General features: G+C 40.8%; 1 protein-coding gene across 2 annotated transcripts in view; it reads left to right on the top strand.

The window, feature by feature from the left end:
- The window catches only part of INPP5F (inositol polyphosphate-5-phosphatase F), a 38,339-nt gene that overhangs the window by 21,662 nt on the left and 1,614 nt on the right, over nucleotides 1-15,063 (top strand). Inside the window, exons 7-20 of one of the 2 annotated variants that reach the window (XM_066190821.1) lie at nucleotides 1,246-1,444; nucleotides 3,652-3,831; nucleotides 4,209-4,276; nucleotides 4,715-4,839; nucleotides 6,129-6,206; nucleotides 6,939-7,059; nucleotides 8,952-9,080; nucleotides 10,588-10,705; nucleotides 11,207-11,405; nucleotides 12,293-12,364; nucleotides 12,459-12,532; nucleotides 13,740-13,868; nucleotides 14,613-14,700; nucleotides 14,817-15,060. In XM_066190821.1, coding sequence (XP_066046918.1) covers nucleotides 1,246-1,444; nucleotides 3,652-3,831; nucleotides 4,209-4,276; nucleotides 4,715-4,839; nucleotides 6,129-6,206; nucleotides 6,939-7,059; nucleotides 8,952-9,080; nucleotides 10,588-10,705; nucleotides 11,207-11,405; nucleotides 12,293-12,364; nucleotides 12,459-12,532; nucleotides 13,740-13,868; nucleotides 14,613-14,700; nucleotides 14,817-14,841 — 1,605 coding nt within the window. In that variant the 3' untranslated portion in view covers nucleotides 14,842-15,060. Of the gene's footprint in view, nucleotides 1-1,245; nucleotides 1,445-3,651; nucleotides 3,832-4,208; nucleotides 4,277-4,714; nucleotides 4,840-6,128; nucleotides 6,207-6,938; nucleotides 7,060-8,951; nucleotides 9,081-10,587; nucleotides 10,706-11,206; nucleotides 11,406-12,292; nucleotides 12,365-12,458; nucleotides 12,533-13,739; nucleotides 13,869-14,612; nucleotides 14,701-14,816; nucleotides 15,061-15,063 lie in introns of those variants that run through there. The other variant, XM_066190820.1, reaches the window with a different exon arrangement.

Below are 15,063 nucleotides of genomic sequence, written 5' to 3'. Positions count from 1 at the left end.
GCATTCTTTAGTTCTTTTGAGTTGAAATGTTTGCTTCAGGCCTCGTGCGTGTTTGATTACAAACCTGCTTGGCAGACTGGTCAGGATCAGGGCTGTGCCTTCTGTAGCTGAGCAGCTGGCACTGCCTTCTTCCCCCAGCCAGCCTCCCAGCCAGGCTGTGACCATTGCTAAGGAGTGAACTGCAGCTGAATTAAAACATTTACTGCAATAAAGCAGTGTAGAATAACCTGGTGTGATGTGTTTGTGCTGATTTCTGATGGTAAATTTGAGTTGTATTTTTATGTGAAATGGATTATCCCTCAAGAGAGCTGAACTTGGTAATAGGGAGGAGCCAGAAAAGAAATGACCTCTGAATTCCAAAGTTTCCCTGAGATAAGATTTTGGCCCTCCATGGTGGAGGACAGTGTTTTATCTCTTTGAGCACAGTAGCTGATCAGTGTAAAAGCAGTGTAGAACAAGTTGTTCTGTACATCTGTTCAGAGTAAATAAAACATTTTCCTGTCTAATAAGCACATAAAGAAGCAGCAAGCCACCACTCTTTCTTCAATATATGACCTTCCACCATTTTAAATTAACCTCATAGGTCAAGGACTAAGTTGCTGACTTCTGTGTGCCAGTTTAGGCCAGGTCTAATTTTCTTTAGGGATGACAGCAGACATCTTGCCTTATGCCCTGCTCCTCTTCCGCGGATAATTATACATGAACAAATGGTTATGGAGTCACAGTAGGGTAAACCTGTGTCCTCTGTGAGAAGTTGTGTGCAATGCAGGAATTTAATGAGCTGTATTTTTCATGTTATAAGATACAAATGGATAACCTTGAGTTAGTGGGGAATTTGGATTTTAATGTTTAAGAAATCAATGTTTTAGGGTGCAGAGCCATGAACCAGTTGTCTTGAGGACTAAATTAGCCCATATGAAGCTTTATACTCCTTTGTGTTGCTGAAAATAGGCTAACATCCACCTTCCTGTATAAATGTGATACAGGATGTGTCCACACAGAGGTTTCAAAACTACCTTAAAGCAAAAACTAGGTCAGAAAGTTGCTTTCTTTCTTCCTCCTGATTCAAAAGCCCTGTGACTGATGGAGGGAAAATGCTGGTATATCTTACAGAAATAAGGATATGGCAAAAATTAAAGCATAGAAAACATGTGAATCATCTGTTTTATAAACATGAGAAATAGCAGAAATAATTGTAGGTGATGTTGGACCAACGGGAAAGTAAATGTTTTTTGTCACCTCCAGAGTGCTGAAGTGGACTTCTGGATTATCCCCATCATTCAAGGATTTGTGCAGATTGAAGAACTTGTAGTCAACTACAGTGAATCTTCTGATGACGATAAGAGCAGCCCTGAGACTCCTCCCCAGGAGTCATCCTGTGTGGATGACATTCACCCCACCTTCCTGGTGGCCCTGATCTCCCGCCGGAGCCGGCACAGAGCTGGTAGGAAACACAGTCCAGGGGGTGCTGGGGATGGCTCTGAGCACTGCAGAGTGGTAAAAATGGCCAGTGCTGAGCTGCTCTGCACAGAGCCAGTCCCTGAGGGTCTGCACTGCAGCCTTCCCTGCTGGGAGGAGGGACAGGAGAGGCTGCAGTGCCTACAGCGCTCTACAGCTGGCACTGGGGGTGGCTGCCTGTTGGAATCCTAGAAACTTGGAATTTGAGGTTTTAGTGTATATACATATGGGGTTTTATTTATATACATATGAGTCAAGATGGAGGATTTTGAGTGTTCTTTCTTCTTCTTCATGGGTTTGGGTGGTTTTCTGTAGTTGGGTGAAGAAGGCATTGCAGGCCTTTGGTGGTCATTATTGGGTCAAAAACATAAATAATATGGGTGTCACCTTGGTATTGAGTAGTTATCATTTAAAAGACCTTTGGAAGAGTTAGAAGCTCTCCATTTCACCTCATTTCCCCAGCTTGCTAGTTAAGCTCATGGCTCATGTAAATACTGTAAATAGATGAGATATAATAAACACTCCAAATCCAAACTTGACATCTTTTTTTCCTGTGTCTTTCATCCTGTCTGTGGCTGAGATGAAGAAGCCAAAACCCTTAAAACTGCTGAAGGAGCTTCTCTGGTCTGCTCTGGAGCACTCAGTGCATCCTTGGAGGTCACACTCCTGAGGCAGAGTTCTATTTTTTGGAGAGCTCCCTGAATAGGACCTTGCTTGTAACTCTGTGCTGGTAGATTTCAATAGGCTTGGATGGGAGTTAAATTTTCAAAGCTCTTGGAGGGCTTTGGCAGCAGCTGAAGAGGCTTGAAAAGCCAAATGTCTGCATGCCTGTGTCCCAGGAAATGATTCTGAGGGGCAAGGTGTGAAATGTGACCATGCTTTGGTCTTGTATTGACTTAGAGTAACAAGGCAAACAGAAATTATTCCCTGCCCGCGGATCTCAGAAAGAAAGACTGAATCACTTTACAGCTTAATAAATCCTGTTCAGCTCCAGTCTGTCTGATTTTTATGAAGACACTCTCCAATGTCTCAAACTCCTTTCTTGCACAGTTGCGTTTTTAACATGTCAAAAAACCCAGAAAAAAACCTGTTGAGCTTACCCTGCTGTAGGACTGTACCTTTGTACCACAGCTCACTTGGATGCATTTAATTCAGTTCCAAGGGAAATGGTTTGTCAGAACAACTTGGGGTAAATACTTGAGGGTTTCAGAATAGTACCTAGTTTGCAGTCTGCCTTTTTCACACTAAATTGTTACAACAACTGAATTCTAGAGGGAAAATTTCTTATTGGTTCTTTCTTACTATTAATGTCACTTTGCTCATCTGATTTCTAGTCCAAAGGATAAACTGTAGAATTTTCCCCCTGTCTGATTAAAGGCTGTAATGCTGCTCTGACAATTTCTCTATAAAGGTCCCTATTGTAGGTTTTTTGCATTCCTTTCCCTTCACTGCTTTTGACCTCTTCCTTTCTGTGCTCTCAAGGTTCAGCTCAAAAGTTTGGTTCAGTGCTACTTCAGGACTTGGAACTGAATTTCCATGACCTTGAATATTTTTCCAACTCTTATTCCTTCTCTTTCCTTTGCTACCACCTGCATCCTTTCTGAAATAATGATGTACTCTCCTTTGAGTCAAGGATATGCAAACACATTTCTGTTTAACGAGCAGTTCAGAGCTGGGTAGGCATAAAGCTGTAGTCAGAGGGGCATTATCTCTTCTTAATGGGCAGAATAAGTTACACAAGTTAAAACGAGGAGGGGAAGGCTTCTGTTCTGTGGGACATGCAAATCCTCTTGGGCTGCTTGTGGGATCACTGTGAGAAGTGGAGCCTCTGTCAGTAAAAGTGGCCTTTAGGTTCATGGGAAACACTGAGCACTGAAGTAAAACTTTGTCCTGAGTGTGACAGAACAGGAAGAAATGTGTCTTTTATGATGGACCAGAGATACTTGTGACTTTAAACTGCCCTGTGCTGTCAGCTTACCTTCTGCTGCTCATGATGTATCAGTAATTAAATGCTATCCATATAGTCAAAATAACTTTTGAGGAATAAACTAGGATAGGAGTGACTTGTACTGTTGATCATGGGTTTGGGCTAGAACTGTTGTCCTGGATTAGCATTGTCAAAACCAGCAAAATAAATTATTAATGTTTAAGACAAATACTTCAATATGACTTCACCATTCTCATTCCCCCTAGGAATGAGGTATAAGCGAAGAGGTGTTGATAAAAATGGAAATGTGGCAAATTATGTTGAGACTGAGCAGCTGATCCATGTCCATAATCACACCCTTTCCTATATCCAAACACGAGGCTCTGTGCCGGTTTTCTGGAGCCAAGTTGGATACAGATACAACCCACGGCCCCGGCTGGACAAGAGTGAGTATTTGGATGAAAAACCTAAAAATCGGGGTCCCCTGGAACTGTTCTTTTGGAAGGGATTTATGTGGGTGTGGTGCATATGTAGAAGGATGAAGCAGGCTTATTGAAAGTTAAGGTTTTGTCCCATCTTTGCACAAAAAGCAAAACGCAGCAAAATTCAAGAACGTGTTTGCTGTGTGCTAAACTGTAACAGCAATGTTGAAGCTGAGCAAATAAATGAAAGACCTTTAAAATTGTAATTTTGTACAATGTTATTATCTTTAAGCTAAGGTACCTTGGTTTTTTAGAGTACAAACTTTGGGCATGATTTAATACATCAAACAGGACTTACTGCTGAACAGGCTGTTTCTGTCTAACCCTGCTCTGCCTCGTAGGTGAAAATGAAACCGTGCCCTGTTTTCGTGCACACTTTGAAGAACAGCTGAAAAATTACAAAAAGCAGGTGAGTGCTACATGGCAGAACAGTAATCTCATGAAAATGCAGGGGATGAGGGGTAATGGTTTCAGGTTGGTTTTTTTGGTGATGTGTTGTGGGTGTTTTTAGAAGCTTGTTGACAATTGGAAGGTTGGTACATAAATAGAATTTTACTTTAGGTTTTTCAATTATCCTTGTAAGTAACCAGTAAAACCCAGGAATAACTTAAGGAAATGTGTAAACCCTATTTCTGTGTCCTATGCATTCAGAGCTTCTCTGGATTTAAATTTGTGTAGGCAGGGAACTGTTGGAGCTTATTTGTCCTAGGTATAATCTATCAAAGATTGTAACTTCAGCAAGATTGCTACAAATCTTTAACTCTTGAGCTATTTGTTATTGCATGGTGTGAATCTAAGCAAGTTGTGTAGCAGATGAAGAGTGTTAAATAATTAAACTTTTGAACAGGTTATTATTAACTTGGTGGATCAGACAGGCAGAGAGAAGATTATTGGAGATGCTTACCTTAAACAAGTTCTTCTCTACAACAATGCAAATCTGACTTATGTTTCATTTGACTTCCATGAGCACTGGTAAGAAACCTTTTTAAAAATGTCACTTTGCATCCTTTTTATTGGTGTGGAAGGCGAGTATAAAGGAGGAGAAAACTCATTATAATTTCTACTTCTGCATGAAACACTGTTCTTTTAAACAAGAATACAGTTTTTAAACTAAAGCACCTAAAGTTTGGGTAGCTTAAAGTTTGGGTAACCAAGCACTGCTGTTTGTGATGTTGTGTCCCTGACCTGTTAAATATGCAGTTAGTGATTGGGCAAAGCTTAATTGTCACACATTTTAAGAGTTTCCTGAAACGTGCCATGAATGTAAAGCTGTGGCTGACCTGCTTTTTCAAGCTATGTAGCATTTTGCTTTTAATTCTTTACTTCTGTTACTCTTGCTTGTTTGATGGGTTCTTTCAGGACCCTGATGCTGTTATTTCAACATAAAATACACGGATTTTATCTTAATCCAGTGTGAGTAGTTGCTGTTTTCATGGCTGCCCTCTGACGCTGCCGTGCTCTAGAGCAGAGCTCACATGCCCAAGCATGTCATCTATCACAGCCATGTATTCCTCCTGCTCCCCTCAGGCAAGGCTGCACTTGTGTGGGGTCTAAACTGCTTTAATCTTCACTTCCAAACTTAATCTAGGGATTGCAGCTGGCCTGGGAGAACATTACTGGCTGACTGAGTATGGCATTAGTAGATATTGTCAGAAGGGGTGGTGGGAAGGGAAACCCCTCTCAGAACACTCTTGGCACCCTGGATTGATTTGAGAATTAATCTTTTGTTTAGAGGAATTCCCATTTTCCTTCATTCACTTTTTTCCTATGAACAGCTGTAATGAGCAGGACTGTTCCTGCACTGTGAGCAGGAGTGAACTGAGAACAATCCTGAAAAATAACCAGATGGGGTAGGGGGGAGGAGGAGGTGATGTGTCTATAGGTGGTTTTCTCTGTACTGGCAGAGCAGGACTCACTATCCCATTTCCAAATCTACAGTAGTTACTTTTCTTGAGATTTCAATGAGAGCAGAATGTTGCACATGCCTGAATAGCTGCACATTTATTCTTCCTAATGGAAGCAGCATTAAAAAATGAGAGGTCTTGAGAATTTAATGATCTTTTAACCTCTTGCCTTGGATTTGGATGCTGAACTGTGCTGTGAGATAGTTCTGAATATTGGCTCCTGTTTAAAGCTCATTGCAGGAGGGAATGCTGGTCTCTCTCATTTAGCCAAAACACCATCTTTGTTAACATAATAAAGTTGTTAAGCAAAGTCACTGCTCTAATTCAAACTAACTTTTGTGAAATTCTGTGTTTCAGCCGAGGAATGAAGTTTGAAAATGTTCAAACACTGACTGATGCCATTCATGATATTATTCTTGACATGAAGTGGTGCTGGTAGGTACTTGTGTGTTTTTAGATTAGTAGGACACAGTTGTAGAGGAAAACACCAACAAAGAGTAGATATTCAGAGGCCTTAATTTTCTCCAAACCAGTGTGTTTTACATTTCTCTTTTGGTGTCCAGCTTGTTTGTCAGAGTCTTTGTCCAATGAAGTGTTGGTGTTCTATCCACGTAACAGCAAAAATTCTGAGGTGCTGTTTCCTGCTCGAGGTTTCCTGCATTTCACACTTTTAGGGTCACTCACATTTAATGTGAAACAATCTGTATTTGTCCCACAAACCCTCGAATGGCAGCCTTACTCTTGACATGTTTGACCTTTAGTTTGAACTGATTAAAGTTCATACATTTGGGTAACAAGTGTGGCTGCAGCCTCAATCAATTGCTCTGTATTGTTCTGTGTTGCTGTCATTATCATTGGCTCCTCTGTTCTTGAAATTAAATGCCTTTGCTCTTGAAAGCTTGTATTTTGTATGCATGAGTTGAATTCGGCATCTGATTGCATCTCAAGTTTGTGGCCTCAGTGGGATTTCTGGCTGATACCCAGCCTAGATTAAAGAGGAGGATAAGTTGGAACAAGAGGAGTTAATTCAGTGTGGGGCGTGGCTGGGGTGTGAGTGCAACCATAAATAGTGCCCCATGTGTGAAATGTTCTACTGTTTATAGAAGCTGATGAATTACACTGGATTTGAAGTGTCTCAGTGTGCTTTTGTTCTCTTCCTGTTGCAAGGGTTGACCAAGCTGGAGTGATCTGTAAGCAGGAGGGAATTTTCCGGATTAACTGCATGGACTGCCTGGATCGGACCAACGTTGTGCAGGCTGCCATTGCCAGGGTGGTCATGGAGCAGCAGGCACGTAAAACTGAGGGGCTCTGCCAAGTACTGAGTGCCTCACACCTCACTTGTTGTTCACAGAGAAATCTGGGTGTTTGAAAAATGCTAAACTGACCTCTACGAAAAAATATCCTTGCAAAATACTTGAAGAGCCATGAAGCCGAGAGGAATAATATGTACAAATGCAAAACTTGAAATCATTATACAACAGTGATGCCTCTTTCTGAAAGGACTGACTGTCCAACTTGGAGAGGATTGTCCTTGTTTGGATTTAGTAATTTCAGTTTAAGTTACATAGGAATACAGAGTTTAGAAACAAGACACCTTCCCTCCCCAAATCCTGCACTGAAATGATGTTAAAGGACCAAAATCTAACAAGCTGGATGCTATTTTAGGTGCTTTGAAGTGAAATGCTGTGATGCAGCAAGTAGGGAGATTAATTGTCCCTTCTGTGTGTAGAGGAATAATTAATTCATGATGTAAATAGCCCTGATGGCTGTGACTGTTGTACAGAGGAGGGATTTCCAAGCAGACTGAGAGTACTTCCCTTTAGTTTCCCTCTTTGCTCCGGCCCTCAGTTGCTTTCTAGAAGCTCAGTAGTGATTCTTCCCTTGTGAAGACTTCACTGCCACAGTACTGCTACAGACCTAGTGCAGACTTAATGTGCTGTAACTGAAAAATCAAAGCCCCACTCACAGCCCAAAACGAGCAAACTTGGTTATGGCTCAAGTACAGGAGAAAGGATGAAGTGGGTCCTTCATTAGGGTGAAAAGTGAATGGATTTGGCCATTGTACCTGGCAGTTCCTCTTTGTTATTCTGCACTCCAGACATAGTACTGAGGACCAGGGGAGGGATCAGCAATCCCACAGTCATTATTTTAGAACGGGGTCTCTATCCAGGGTAACTTTTGAGCTCCAAGGCAATTCTTTCAGAAACAAGAGTGTTCCAGATTGTTGTGAAGAGGCTTCACTAATCGTTGCTGGAGTGTGAGCCTGTGATGTGCTGCATCATTCTCATCCTGAAGCTGAAGTACTTGGGAATCAATTCATGAGTGAGAAATGCCCTGAGCATTGCAGGGTCAGTGGCATGGAGTGAAGGGCTGAGGGTTACATGTACCTCACACTTCTCCTCCTTGAAACCACTGGATCTGCTTTCTCTCATCTGGAAACTTGATAGGGCTTTCAAAGTCAATGAGCAGCTTTGTGTTAATTTTTGTCTAACTTGGAGAGAGTGCCTGAGCATTTGGTTTCAGTTGTAAATTGAAGTTTTCCTATGATTTATTCCAAGTTATCCCTACTATTTAGTGACTGCATTGCAGTTATGTATGTCTGCCCACTCAGTATGTGTGCAAAGCCTGACATTGGTACTGTACCAAGGCTTATCTGGGGGAAACTGAAGGACTGGGTGTTCTAAGAGGGAGATCTCTTACTCTACTATCAGTGACAAACAGTAACTGTCCAAAATGTGCAAGCACTAATAATAAACCAACAGAAGAAGTTATTTTTCTTTGTTTTCAGACCCTTGAGATCATTAATGCCTTTGCAATAGAAGACATATTAACTTGTTTATTTTAAAATTGGGATGTCTGGTTTTTTTGATGGTTCTCTATTGAAAAATTTCCAGTGTCTTGATAGTCTACAGTAACTTGTTTGCCTTCAGCTAATTTTTTGATGATTGACTTAACATCCATAATTAATGTTCCTGCTGCCTCCAGTGATATGATGTTTAGCAGTAAACCACCAATTCATTAATTTAATCTGACAAATCATCACAACGGCTTCCTTTCCCCCATCATACAAAAATCTCCCAATTAAACGCTTGGCAGGCGCTTCCATTTACTTCACCAAGCCCTGATACTGAGAATGACTTTTACTTTGGGCACTGAATGAATACATATGTCAAATTCCAGCTCAAGAAACTGGGTGTGATGCCACCAGAGCAGCCTCTGCCAGTGAAATGCAACAGGATCTACCAGATCATGTGGGCCAACAACGGCGATGCCATCAGCCGGCAGTACGCGGGCACGGCTGCCCTGAAGGTAAGGGGGAGAGAGAGCCTCACCTCCCTCAGGAATGGCTTGTGGTACAGGCCTGGTGTGCTTTGGAAAACCCTGGGAGATTTAAGAGTTTGTCATCAGCTATTCTGTGTGGTTTTGTTCTGGAGGGACGAGGCTTTGCAGTGGAAGAATGTTCTGTGTCACACTCGGGGTGAATCAGGGAAGAGCTGAGTGCTCCCTGCACTTCACCCGCATTCTGTTCCCTTCACTTCTGGGGACAGCAGAGCCAAGAGTTCGACAGATAAATTAATTATTACATCCATTTGTATTTTATCATGGTTATACTACTTCTAAGCCCTTACAACACTTAAAAAATACTCCAGAGTTCTGGAGGTTGGACTGTGTAGGTAGTAGGGTGATGTTAATTAGCTGTGTTTTCTAAAGACTCTTCTTAATTAGCTGTAATGCACTCTGTCTACCAAAACCAAGCATAACACTCCTTGCTCTGTGCTTCTACTGCTTTGAAAAGTCATAGAATTTGAGGTATTTGCTGTGTGTAAGTGGTGGAACAAATTTTAGTAGTATTTGTATTCCTGTTTGGCATAGGAAAAATCATGATGGAAACACTTAACACTTAAATCTCTCTTTAAATATCTCTACTGAGCTTTGATTAGATGATTGCACTAATTCTTTAAAAAGAATTTTAAGAAACAGCCTGACATGCTTGTTTTCATTGAGTGTATTAAACTTTAAATCTGAAGTGCAGACCTCAATTTATAGATCTAAATTTTCAGGCCTTCTGCTGGAAGAGTTCTCCACTCACTGCTGAGGTTCATGGATTAAACTAATAAATTTTAATGGTGGTATTTCTTTTAATTTGAAAGTGAAACACACTTGAAATATTCTTCACAAGAGTTGATGTGGCTTTTAGAAATTCTCTGTTCCAGTGTTCAGAGTGTCTCTGAAAATAGAATCCTCTAATGAAGTAACTACCAAAACAGCTTTTTATTCAAATTCTAAGCCTTCCATGGCCTAGAAACTTTCCTTTGTTTCTGAGGTTGTGAGGATATGTGCTGCTTTCCCCCAGTAAGTTATGTTAGTCTTGTTTTGGTAGCAAAAAGAGTGAGATGGAAACCATTTTTCAGTATGCTTCAGTCTTCTCTATTGTTCCAGTTGTGTTCCTTTTACATTAAAGGCTAAAAAAAAAAGGGATTTTTTTCTTTTGGAGGTATTGAAGCATCACCGTGATTGATGTATTGAAAGTCCTGCTTCAATGGTAGCTGGCTTGTATGTCCAGATTTGTTTTCTATTGGAATTTCCTACTGAAATTGTAAGTCTGTCAAAACCACAGGATTCTCCGCAGAGTCAATGCCAAAAGATGCTCTTTGAAAAAAAACCAATATTTTCAACTTCTACATGAAGTCTTTACTTGAAGATAATTCCTGGGTTCGCTCTATTCAGTTCTGAGTTTCAGAGTGCCAAATCCTTTGAGCTGAGCCTGCTGCTCCAAAGTTTGATGTGTGCATGATTTGCATGTTGTGTGTGACAGGGTGACTTCACAAGGACTGGAGAGAGGAAGCTGGCAGGGGTGATGAAGGATGGAGTGAACTCTGCCAACAGATACTACCTGAATCGTTTCAGGGATGCTTACAGGCAAGCAGTCATAGGTGAGAGCACAATTTCAACCAAGCTGAGCTGTGGTATTTAAAAAGATTATTAAATCATATTGGTTTCATCTTTTTGACTGATTTTTTTTCCCTGTTGCTTAAAAGCACCGTGAGTGGGTACATGTCTGTACTGGACACTGTAAGGAATGGTCTCACTCACTTTGGAATTTACACTACACTCAATTCAGAGGGATTGCATGCAGTGTGGCTCATTGGAGACTTTGCCCCAGCTTCATTTTGGCATTAAATGCCTTGTTGCATCTCTTTTTTAAAGACAAAGTTAAATTTATATAGCAATTCTCTCTTAAAATCATGAGGAACTCAGGTTTTTCACTGAAAGTAGGGTTATACCTTCTGAGTTTGCAGTTAACAGGCAACATTCTCTTCAGAAAAACTACCAAGAGCATCATTAAAATGCAGCATTTTGGAAGCAATGTACAAACTCTTGCCATGTATCACTTTTAACTGTTTCTTGCTTCATATTTTCTGGGGTTTATTTAGATTTGATGCAGGGTATCCCTGTGACAGAGGACCTGTACTCCATATTTACAAAAGAGAAGGAGCACGAAGCCCTGCACAAGGAGAACCTGAGGAGCCACCAGGAGTTGATCAGCCAGTTGCTGCAGAGCTACATGAAACTGCTCCTGCCAGATGATGAGAAATTCCATGGAGGTTGGGCACTCATTGACTGTGATCCAAGGTTTGTTGAACAAAGTTAAAATTGATCAGCTGCTGCTCTGACACCTCTTAATTACCACTGATGTTAAAAGGTTTTGATAGCTGATGTGTGAACAGAAATCGATTTGGACAGTTCTGGAGAAGGACAGGAGTGCTTGAAGGGTTTGAATACTTCAAAAAAGGGAAAAGTCCTCTAAATACGTGCCTTTCCCAAAGTACCCTAAAAATGGTGCATGCTGGAACTACCTTTGAGACATCATCTGGAAATGGATGCATTTGGTTAATATTGCCAAAATGTGACAGGTACCACGAAGAGAACTTGTAGAACTAAGGCCGGTTAAAAGGGAGTGCTTGAGGAGCTGTTGTTCCTTATTGCTTTACAGGGAAAGTGTAACTTCACTGATCAGGCTGAATCCTTGGGGAATGAGTCAGCAGTTGGACAGTCTGGATTTCTGTTCATGGAAAGTAATGGGCATAAACTCTGAACTTCACTCCTTATCAAGGTCAGAGTTCAGGAGCTTGCAAGAGACAAATAGTGGTTAGAGATCTCCTGCAGGTTAAACTTCAGCATCTAATAATAGCAGAGCAGGTTGTTATGACAGCTATTCAGGGCACAGACTCATCACCCTCACTGAGTCTGAGGTATTTTTCCATTTCTCTGGTAGCATTTTTAATAGCTTGTGGGCTTCCTGTTTATTTTTGGACCTTCTGCTGACATATTTGAGCTGTTAGGTAACTTCAGGTTTGAGAGAGAGTGTTGCTTACATGGATCCAGTTGATAACACACCGTGATTGAAACTTCCTGTAACTTGTGTCCAGCTCTTAAAGAGTCCCCAGAACACTCTGGGGCGTGGGTTACAGCTCTGCAAACAAAACCTTCTACCCTGTATTTATTTTTCTTCCCTTCAGTCTCATCGATGCCACTCATAGGGATGTGGATGTGCTGCTTTTACTTTCAAATTCTGCCTACTATGTGGCCTAGTAAGTTACCACTTTCCCTTACTATGTGTAGTTTTATTTTAGTAGCTTTGCTTTAGGTTAGTGGGAAGCACTGAACTCTGTTTCTTTTTTCTAGTTACGATGATGAAATCGACAAAGTGAATCAGTACCAAAGGTTAAGTCTTGAAGCTCTGGAAAAAATAGAAATAGGTAAGAAAACAGTCACTCTGTGTCTTTTTTTGAACGCTCTTAACAGCGGCTTGAGCACTTAGCAAAGCATCTACAAATGTATTGAAGCAGCAGCCCTTGAAGTGTGGCACAAACCCTGGCAGGCCACCTAGAAATGGCCCTTCTGGCTGATAACAGATGCCAGGCTCTTCCTCCTGCTGGAAATGGGAGCTTTGATCACTGGAAGGGTTCTGAAGTTTTCCCTCTTTCAAACTCCTGAAAGAACCACAGAATCATCCAGATTTCATTATTTATCAAATGGCAGTAACAATTTTGTCAGCTTCTGGAATGAGTCATGGGTTTGTGCATTCGGTGCTCTCTTCCTTTGATCCAAACACAGCAACTGGCTGGGAATTGTACTTTAGATCTGTTTCGTGGCTTTGTAAAACTCTTCTCTCAAGGGCTGATAACAAACCTGCCATTAAAAAAGCACCTTGTTGTGCTGATTTAACTTGTTTGCCATGGAATGTAACATCTGCAGGCTAAATCCAGCATTTTCTGCAGGAAGCATTAAAGATGTGATGATTTTGAAGCATGAAAAAGGTGATCCAGTTGGAGAGAAGGGAGTGTGTGGCCTCCTGATGGAGTTTAATCCCCCATTACGCAACACACAGTGATTTCATCATCTCCTGACTGTAACTTTCACTGTGTCTGTGCAATTTCTCAGAGTTCAGGGGAAAGGCCTCCCTCACTTGTGTATGTGGAGATTTGTATCCTGAGGTACAGAACAGAGTGAAACATCTACATCCACACCTCATAAAATGCTATAGATTATGCAGTGCACTGAAGAGTTGAAGTACTTGGTGTCAATCTTGAAATTTCAATTACACCCTCCTGATAAAAATATCCCTTTAATCCTCGCAGGAGCATTCCCTAAAAAACCTACAGGATGCAAAAAGTGTAAAACTTTTTTCTTTTCCTTCTGTATTTGAAAGGGTGATATGCCATAATCCACCAGGCTGGATTGTAACAGACATACAGAGAGTCTAATTGCTTTTTGTAAGTTATGGATTGTTTAGTTAATGTGAAAATCTTTCATTCAAAGTGATGTCCTGCTCTAATGAAAACATGAAACCTTTTAGGCTGGAAAAGACTGTCAGCACTTACATACCCTGAGGTGCAGGCTCTGCAGTATCTCCTTTAGGGTTTGGTTAAAGATTCTAAAGATTTCTCCTTGTTTCTCTCTCAGGGCCTGAGCCTACTCTCTTTGGCAAACCCAAGTTCTCCTGCATGAGGCTGCATTACAAATACAAAGAAATGAGTGGATATTTTCACACTCTCAGGGCTGTGGTTCGCAGCCCAGAAGAAGATGGAAAAGGTTTGTATCCTGTGTAAAAATTTAAGATATAGAAGTGTATTCAGTGTATCAGTTTCTCTAAAAAACACTTGTTCCATTGCTCTTAACATTCATCCTTCTTCAGAAATCACTCCAACAAAATCCAGCTGTGTGAAGTGGGAAAGCAATTTTAAAAAACCACTCAGATGTTACTGTTTTAATAGAAAGAAAAATAAGTTTCAGATACAGCTTTAAAGCAAAATACCTCTCTAGAACTAGAGTAATTTCCCTGTCCAGGTCTTTACTACTCCAAAAACTTGGAAAATTAAGTTAAAATTAGCTCCTAAAGAGGTAAATAAATTGATTTCTGTAGTGAAATCAGTGTCTGGAAATGTTCTTGCTTGTTGTTTAACTGGATTAAATTAACACTAACAAGGGAAAAAATACCACTTCATAGCTGGAGCACTGAATTTTGTCAACAAGGATTAGAATAAACAAAATTGCTTCTCTTCCTCCCCCCAATGAGGCAGTGTGGCAGTGATTTGCTTAATGCTGAGTATTTAGGGCTGAAGGAGAGTTTATTCTTTAGGGTTTTTTTGTAAGCTTTAAATCAGAATTGCATCTTGTAGGGCACAACTGCTCTGTGGGGTGAAAGAGAAAAAAAAGCATTAAAATCAAACAAACTTAATGATGTTAAAATTAGACCTGTTTCTTTGTAGATTGTGGAATATGGGCTTTTAAGGGTGTTTTTAAGGGTCTGACAGGCTGCTGCTGCTTGGATTTCAGACACTCTTCAGTGCATTGCAGAAATGCTGAGAATCACCAAGCAAGCAATGGGAATGGATGTGCCCATTATTGAGAAGAAGCTGGAGAGGTGAGTACCTAAATGGTGTGAACCTTCTGTATCCCACCTTTGCTCTCAACTCAGCTGCTTCTCCCAGCTGAGTAGAAAGTGTAGCAAAAAAAAAAAAACTTGGTTCTTTTTTACAGGTATTGCAGACTGAATATTTGGTAAATCTGGCTACTGAGTACAGCATACACAAAGTCAGGGTTAAAAAAATGGAGAATTCAAATCCTTTTGCATCAAAAACTAAAGTGCCTGCAGAAACTTCCTGTTCCCCTTGTTTGGCTACTGTTTTGTATCAACCCTCCTTTGTTTGTATCGGTTTGAGCTTGATTAGCTTATATGGGTACAGTATTATTATGGGAAAAAAGGATTAAATTAATTATTTATGTA

This window comes from Chamaea fasciata, unplaced genomic scaffold, assembly GCF_029207755.1.
Source record: "Chamaea fasciata isolate MVZ Bird 193981 ecotype frontalis unplaced genomic scaffold, bChaFas1.0.hap1 SCAF_9, whole genome shotgun sequence".
Taxonomy (NCBI): domain Eukaryota; kingdom Metazoa; phylum Chordata; class Aves; order Passeriformes; family Sylviidae; genus Chamaea; species Chamaea fasciata.
This window is presented reverse-complemented; position numbering and strand designations above follow the sequence as displayed.